The 8,676-nt window shown below is 37.5% G+C and overlaps 1 protein-coding gene across 5 annotated transcripts in view; it reads right to left on the reverse strand.

The window, feature by feature from the left end:
• Teh1 (tipE homolog 1 phospholipid transfer protein) overlaps window positions 1-6,918 on the reverse strand; it is a 50,151-nt gene extending 43,233 nt beyond the window's left edge. For all 5 annotated transcript variants that reach the window (XR_001111923.3, XR_015294620.1, XM_012485573.3 and 2 more), the window contains exons 1-2: window positions 4,112-6,918; window positions 2,847-3,180 (exon numbers count right to left, since the gene is read on the reverse strand). Coding sequence is in view for 3 of the 5 variants with exons in the window: in XM_012485573.3 (XP_012341027.2) it covers window positions 2,847-3,180; window positions 4,112-4,664 (887 nt within the window). In the remaining 2 variants the exon portion in view is untranslated. The remainder of the gene's footprint in view (window positions 1-2,846; window positions 3,181-4,111) is intronic.
• Between the last annotated feature and the right edge of the window lie 1,758 nt (window positions 6,919-8,676).

The following is an 8,676-nucleotide window of genomic DNA, read 5'->3' on the forward strand; positions in this document are numbered from 1 at the left end:
TGACCATTCTTTCTGCGAATATCCACAGCCTATTCCTCTTAATACTAACCAGTGATACAGTGCCAACGGCGGTTATAAAGATGACAAACGTGGCACGACAAAAAAATAACAAGCCACAGGCCGTGATGAGCTTGGAGGATGCTCGACAAACGATCGCCGACGTTTTAAAATGGGCATGTCTCGACTTTCGGCCAGAAATCCACCGACCTCTTTCTAGTCGCAACGATACGCCGCCATCAAGTCAGAATAGTGTAACTCTTGCGGATCTTTTATGAGTGTTTATATATTTATCCCATTGCCTTTGAGTTGTTCGAGTTTAAATCAAAAACTATGCCAAAATATTTTTTACAAGGTTTCTTTTTTCTTTTTTTTAATTTAGGATCTTGGAACTTCTTGATTTCATTTGTTCTATTCTGTATAATGAATATTGTTCGTCATATGATTATATATATAGTAGATATATATGCTATAATTGAACTTTGGAATATGAAAGTTGTGAAAATCAAAAATCACTTTGTTTCTCTTCTTCTTTAAAATTTTCAGAGTCAATAATTGCATCTATCTTCTCTTCTAAATTATATTATTGATTATAAGTCTTTCTATTACAAAAAAATGAGAAATTTATTTTTTCTATTTAAACTTTCAAGATTTGCATTTATCTTTGATATTGCATAAATATTATTTCTCGGTTATTTATATGAATGTGTTTGTTGCATACGATGAATAATTTTTGGGATGGGGGATCTATCAAAAAAGGCGACTCGAAAAGATACGAGAAGTGGCCTCAGTGATGCAGTGGCCTGTAATGGAGTAGGCTCGAGTTTTAAAGCGGGGCCCTGAGTGCTCTTTTTTTTTTTCACAATCCCGTATAATAACGCGCGCGCGCGTGTGGAATGGCGATAAAATGAAAGGCAGACTCGTATCTTTGTTATTAAATATGTAACTATTCTCGCGCACTGAAAATGCATCTATTTTTTTTAAACAAAACAAAGCATTTCTGAAATTCAAATCCATCTTTTTTTCGACTTTTTTCGAATTATTTTACTTAACCATCATGTAAATACCATTAATTTTAATTATTTAATTATAATATTCCTTCGATCGAGATTTAAATTTTAAAAAATAATCGATAATTTATGACCAAAAGACAATTATTTTAAAATTGTTCGAGCAATTTCCATTTAATGAAAAATCTCATTTCTACTACTTCTTTTACTGTATTTTGCTTTATTGTAAGTACGATCACGATCTCTCGACACGGTAAGGCTACCACTACAACGACGAAACTTCAGATCGAATGCTCAATCAACTATCGGCAATCCAATCGATGCCTTTTATAATTCTTTTTTTTTTTCAAGTTTAACTGGGCGAGACAATTTGATAGTTTCTCATCTGATGTTTACCAATTGAAGGATTTAATCAAATGTATTTGTCATGTTTATGTGAATGTTAGAAGCTAAATCCTCAAACGATATTGTATGTAAAAAATAAATAAAATAAATATATCGCAGTTTGTATTTCTCATTTTGTACAAGTGAACAAGTGAACTATTTTATAAATAATATGTTAGAATTAAAAACGTAAAAAAATTACATTTTCATTATATCTTCTATTTCGTTTTATAACCATTTCGCATATAACCATTCCCTTTATTTATGCATAAATAACATAGCATAAACAGAAACAAGTCAATTAATGATATTTATACAATTATATTTATCCCAACCAGATTTTTTTAAATACCTATGTTAACCACTTCATACACTGTACAATCATTTGAATTTAAATTTATATCCTCACCAATTCTCAAACCAAATTTCCTTGAAAACAGAACCTCTTCCAAACCGACATGCATACTCGACAATCCCTATTTTCTTCTCAAACAATCATACCTATATATTTGCATTCAACTTCTTTCCAATTCGATTTTACGATAAATCAAAAAATCTGAAAATCTTCCTCTCGAGACACGAAACATCATCGAGAAAAAAAATATTTCGTGTCTTTATTGATCGTTGTTAATTCAATGACGGAAACGTATTTTTTCAAATAGCGGCTCAATGAATAATAAAATGTTCACCGATCAACCGACGACATTCTAGCCGTGCCCACCCATCGAAATCCTCTTAAAATCTAATTCGGTATTTCCCAATCTTTCTCGAGTTGTCTTTTTTTATCATAGTGAAATAACTTGTCATCCTCTTTATATTATTAATAAAGATTACTTTAGAAATACACAGATGACCAGATTTTATATGCGAATTTATAATTTCTCTCAAAGGAGAAGTTCATTCAAAGGATTCTTAATGAAATTTAAAGAGATGATATTTTATAATAATAACAATTTTAACTGTAAACATTTATGAGAAATCAGCTAGTCATAAAAAGTTCTTTGCCCATCTCGATTATAAGACTCAATACAAACGATACGAAATTGAAATTTAACACTGTTGTACACTTCGATAAATTTATATTTTTAATGTATGCACTGCGTGCATACATTTCACCTTATAGAAGATAAATTCATTGAATCTCTTAATCTACCAAAAAATCGCGAAAAACTCTCAGCATTTACGTCAAAGCTTAATAAGAACACTCGAGTAAATAAGTATCAAAAACCTTGGTTATAAAATTTTCCCAGAAAAGTTATTTGAAATAACAAGTACTTTAGAAAATGCTCCACGATTCTCTCGATAATCGTAGATCGATAAGAATTTAATTAATCTGGTCCTAACATCCTTTCCAAATCGTGAATCGTCCATCCGGAAGTTAATCCGGAAACAGGGGACAAGCTAGACACCGTACAGGGACACCAATGATTCATCGATGATTAAAGGCCACGTTACCTGAGATCGTTGCCCCTGCCTCTTCTGATTCCTCGCGATGAATGGCGTGGGGGTGGGCTGCACCTGCAGTCACAGTGCATCACACACAGAGCGACGCTGGTCGCGAGAGTCACTACGAAAGGCGCCGCGAAGAAGTGTATGATGGTGGTGACCTGCGCTTCGCGGTTATAGTTCGCCATCACTATGCTGCCGTTCACACGGCTGTAATGGCAGGGAAATTTCGCGCCTTCGTAGCCCATTTCGCGGGTGAAGTTCTCGCAGTCGACGATCGGCGGATAGCCGCACCCTTTGATGTTCACCAGAAGCACCGCCTCCACATCGCCGGGAGTCGGCACTGTACAAAAAGTATTTATTTTATTTAGAAGAGTTTTCAACGAACGATGATTTTCTCGTGAGATGATGATGGAACAATATCGATAATATCTTCAGAACATCCTACGGTTAAGGAGACGAGAACTGTAAAATTGAAGATGAGCACCGATCACGAATGGACCGGTTCATGGACTCTTACAACGCACATTTTTGATGGAAGAAAATAAATATCCAATATTGATGAAAATGGAATTCTTGTTGAATGTAAATCCAGATGAAAAGTTCGAAAAAAGAAGAATAATTAAGAAAGTGAAATATAAATTGAAAATATGTATATAAGACATCCTCCTTTCAGAAATTCACTATAATGACATTAGATATTAATCATCCTTTGAATTTGGTAGAATTTCGATATTTCGATATATCTCATCTCTTCCTATCTCTTTAAACTAAGAAGATAGATATAAGAAAAGTTTTTAAACGAAAACAGTAACATTTCGAGATATTTGCTCGAACATGGAAAGGAAATTTAATAAAATTTAAAAACTGCAACAGTGTGGTAACTTCAAAGTTTTCCTATCATCGTAATATCATCTTAATAAAAAAAAAATCATTTCACCTTACATTTCTTCAAACTCTATCAAAGTTAAACTACGCAATAAATTTCAAAATATCAAGATTCCATCGTTGATGTTAATTTCATTTCATTGGAAAATAAATCACAGAAGAAATATCCACAAATATCCAAACACAATTAACTAAACGACTATATTCCTGAAACATATACACACCCAAGACACTATTCTACACTTCCAGTTTCGATCATTTCTCTTCATTCCTACCACCTACGCAAAACCAACGGGCGGAATAAACATCTAGACTGGATGGATACCAGTTCTGACCGAGAAGACAGAAATAAGCTCGACGCCTCCGCAGGTTGAAAACTTTCTTACCGGAAGTGGTCGAGGTGTGCGTGATGCCGGTCGAGTTGCCTCTACCCCCGGTGTCGTTCTTCATGCTCGTGTTGCTCCATGGTGTGTAGGTGACGTATATATGCGTACATCTGTAAACGTCGCTTGTACAACCCTCGCGGCAAGAACTCCAAGTACAATTGAACAATCCGGCCAACTCCTCCCGTCTGGAGGTGGTGCAGATGACCGGATCCGGCGAGAAATCGGCGGCCAGAGTGCTGATCGCCGGATCGACGTAAAGTGGCACCAAGAATAGCAAGGCCGCGCCACCGGATGTCGCGACGAAGGCCAACGCCGACGTTGCGTAAAAATTGAACCGCTGACGGCAGGTACGCCGTGGCGGTCGGCGCCGCGAAGCGCCGAACCCGAGCTCCAACAGCTTGCGACGACGTAGCTCCTGCTCCTGGAAGTCGTGTTTCTCGTTCACCTGATGCTGTTGGTGATGCCTGGTGCTGGTGTGCTGGTCGGCGTGATGATCGCTCTGACACTGGACGCAGCTCGCCTCCAGCAGGAGCTCAGAGCTGCTCCCGCGCATCACCCGACCGCTCTCAAATAGGTGCCAACCGGAGCTTCTTCAGCCGTTCCAGGGAAACGATCGAGGGTTCTCGAGGATCCTTATCTTCACTAGGACTCATCGAGCGTCGGCCACGGCAGCTTTTGTCCCTTGGCTACAGAGGGGTCAGGGGTAGTCTCGATCGCAATTCGAGCCACCTCTCGCATCGAGCGCAAGTAGCAGATCTTTGGACCGTTCGATCGAAGCACAACAATTTGCTTCGGTAATCTCATTTAGCGAGCTGCGTCATTTGATGAACACGGAGTTTTACGGTGTTTTTCGGTGAGCTGAATGTATTAAAAAAGCTCGAGGAGGCTTCGCTTTTCGTTGAGCGGATGAGGATTTAAAATGCACACTGCTTAGAACCATGTGGAAGTGAACGATACGTTTTTACGGTTTTTCGTTGATCGTATCAGTCCGATAAGTTGTTACTTTAGACTCTCGAAATAAAATAGATCTGGACCTCGTCAAAACGATCCTCCGTTATCGTTGCTCTGCCAAACACGACGATGCCTTTGAAGTCTCATGGAAATTCTGTGAAAACTCGAGAGAGATCTCGCTATCAACGCGGCACATTTCGCTAATGCCAATAAGTTCCTGATCATTCGAGTATCCTTGACACGACATAGTGCAAATCGTCGGATATTCTGCTATCGCATCATCTGACCTGTTACGAACAGTGTCCTGTCTTTAATAAATTCTCTTTCAGAGATTGTGGAATGGATTTGAAAGTTTGTTTGCTGTTCGTTATTTCAAGTGACACGGTCAGTGTCGGTTTTAGCAGTCAAACGAACCGACCAATTTGTCTGTGCCTTATAACGTTCCCGTTTTATCGCTATGCATAATGACCTTGCACGTTTAAAGTTCTTTTAGGCCATCGAAGTAAGTCGATCGATCACGACCTTTTAGCTGTAGTCACGCTGTCGGGCATAGAGCATCTTGCCTAGCTCGCTCGGCTTGGTCTTCCGATCCGCGTGGAAAAGTTTCAAGGCTGTTATCTTTGCGCTAAGTACATCTATGAATCACCTTCTCAACGAATTATCACCGAATCTCTATCTCGTAATCGACGACACTTGAGAGGATCGTTATCAAACTTAAATCCTTAGTTAGGCCTTAATATTAATTCATCACTCTCTTCGATTAACAAATATCGATAAGAATATTTAGAAATACGATATAATTCGGTTAACTAATCATTCCTGTAATCCAATTAATTTCAGTTCCCTCGCTAATAATACGTTTCTCTCTTTGTTCCGTTTTTCTTCTTCGTTCGTTCCTTCGTCTTATTCATCAAATCTAACAGATATAACAAACAATCTCGGCAACATCTATCCAACTAACGAAAGTCGATGATAGATCGATTACTATCCATTAGCGCGTATAATCAACAAGAGGCCCACTCAGAACGTCGAGTCAGTTGTCCAGAATTGATCGAAATTATCTTACTCTTATTTCTTCGCGTCGATATCGTAACCGTAATCAGAAAGAAATCCGATCTTTCTTTCTAACGAACGACAGATCTTCTTCTATACTTGTTTTCTTCGCTCTTTCCTCTCGACTCTTCTTGTATAAATCCTCCAGGATATCCGAGAATTCTTATTAACCTCTATTAAATTATCGCCAATAATCGACGAACTCCTCTCTTTTCTTTTCCTCTTTCACGCGACAAAGAGCACAGTCTCCCGCTGGCTTGGATTACAAGAACGATAACACCCGCAACTGGTTGCCTCTGGCCGCTGCTTGTTGACCTAGAAATCTCGAGTTGATCGGTGCCACACCGTTGTTTACCTAAGTCAATCCGAACAAGACGCGTATCCAAAGCAGCGATATCTCTTCTGATCGAGGAATCCTCGATACCTTGCACCTACCACCGTGGTCAAAATACACCTGTCACCATATTACTCCTACGCGAGCTTCGATCCACAAGTGTCCAAAAGAACCGACCAATCTACTAACCAATAGGATGAATCGCGTATCGAAACGGGGCAAGACGAATTCCAGGCAAAAGCATGAAACACAAAGAGACACCTAACGTACGACGACAACGACACCCTGACACCTGCACCTGCCTCCTGGCTACCTCGTCACCGGTTTCGAAACCACGTCTTCGGCAGGGTCACGCGACGGATATCCGGCACAGGGTGCAGGAGCTAGGATCGGAGTGGATTTTAATGCTCGTGTTACATCGGTCACACCTGCACCTGCGACTCGCGTTCCGGGATAGCATCCGCCTCGCGGATCGCGAGTTAAAGCGTGACTACTCGTCGAAACTCGAACGAGAGTCCTCGACGGGACAAGCTTTCGTCCGAAGCGACAGGGCGGGGTTCCAGGCGCGCATGAGCGCGTATTACCGTCTCACCCCCGCGGCCACCACCCCCACGTTGCATTCCCCTTGTTTACGCTCCTGCCTTGCTCCCTTTTTGCTCGTCTTCGCGCCGTGCTCGCAATTCTCTCCTTCTCCTTCTCCGTTATCATCCTTTAATTGCGAGCCATAATTAAACCAATTTTTTGATCCGGTTCTTTCACTCGACTTTTTTTCGCTTTTGATGGAATCGAGGAGGATCGAGGAATTGGATGGAAGATTGTTTTGATCGAATTTCTCGTGCGCGAGAATTTAATCGGTTGATTGGTTTCGATACGATGAGATGTTCTTTAATGTATAGAAGATATTAATATATTTGGGGAACATCTTCGGATGATTGATTTTAGAGATTTCAAAATGTCGATTGACATTTATTTGTTGTAAATAATATTATGAAGTTCGCGTTGGACGAAAGAAAATGAAGAATGAGATGTGATGAACATAATGTCTCGTTTTACTTATTGTTGTATTTGAATAAGTTTCGATTATTATTTCTTATATATTAGTTTTTATATATCAATTTATTTCGATTCGTAGATTCGATCAAAGATATTTTACAAATACATATCAACACCTGTAGAAGTTCTTTGATTTTTCTATCAATTTTTTATGCTTTCTGTGAATATAAATCCTCTTGACAAAATACAGTAGACATTCTTAGAATATATTTGGACGTGTTCATCAAAAATCCTGATTCTTCCTTTTCATATCTTGATTTTAAAAGTTCTCTCCTTTTCTTGCGTTTCTATTACAATTATTTTATACGCAGTAGTTCGCAGATGATTTCTATTATATCTTCGTTACATATCAGCAATTAATTTTAATTACAAGTATTTTTAAATCTTTTTATTTTTATTTGCATCTCATGCTCAATTTGATATTATATTGAAATTGAATAGACAATATTTATTTTATAATTTTAATAATTTTCTGATAGAATATGTTTCTGGGACTCTAGTTCGGAGATTGATTAAAATTTGAAATAGATTGAAAATGGTAATTGTTTTATCGAAGACAATATTTTGATTGTTGTTAATAGAACGAACACAAGGCAGAATTTATATAAATTGGTTTAACAAAGAAACGAGAATAAAATTCTAGTCATTGGCGTTTGAATAGAAAGAATTCGAAAATCGAATTAAAAAGTTTCTATCATACATTTGCAAATAATATTTTTAAAAAAAATTTAGTCAGAAAAAAATAAGTTTCTTTTAATTCCAAGATTAAACTGACATTTATTTCTTAAAGATCCATTTCTCATTAAAAAATTTTCTCCGTTTAAAGTCAATCTCCTAGATTGAATTACTTTTTCGAAAGCTGTATGCTTTTGCGGCTACCTTTTTCATTTCCTACTACTTCATGATATTTAAAGATCTAAAGTTTGACCTTTTTAAAAATATTTTCTTGTTTTTTCAGTAAAAATTTGATTAATATTGAAAACATATATAAAATTTGTTAAAATAAGTACATATATGTCTATCATTAATTTTCAGAAAAATGTATCTCATGAAAATGAACAATAATTATATTCTTTTCGCTTAGAAATTAATTTATCACATTGAATCGAACTTTTATCTTTTTTGAAAATCCTTCTCTAATTATTTAAAGAATCAATTAATCCCTCTAACAAAT

The sequence above is a fragment of the Apis florea genome, unplaced genomic scaffold, assembly GCF_048593485.1.
Source record: "Apis florea isolate Af1SG1 unplaced genomic scaffold, ASM4859348v1 contig_3797_pilon, whole genome shotgun sequence".
Taxonomy (NCBI): domain Eukaryota; kingdom Metazoa; phylum Arthropoda; class Insecta; order Hymenoptera; family Apidae; genus Apis; species Apis florea.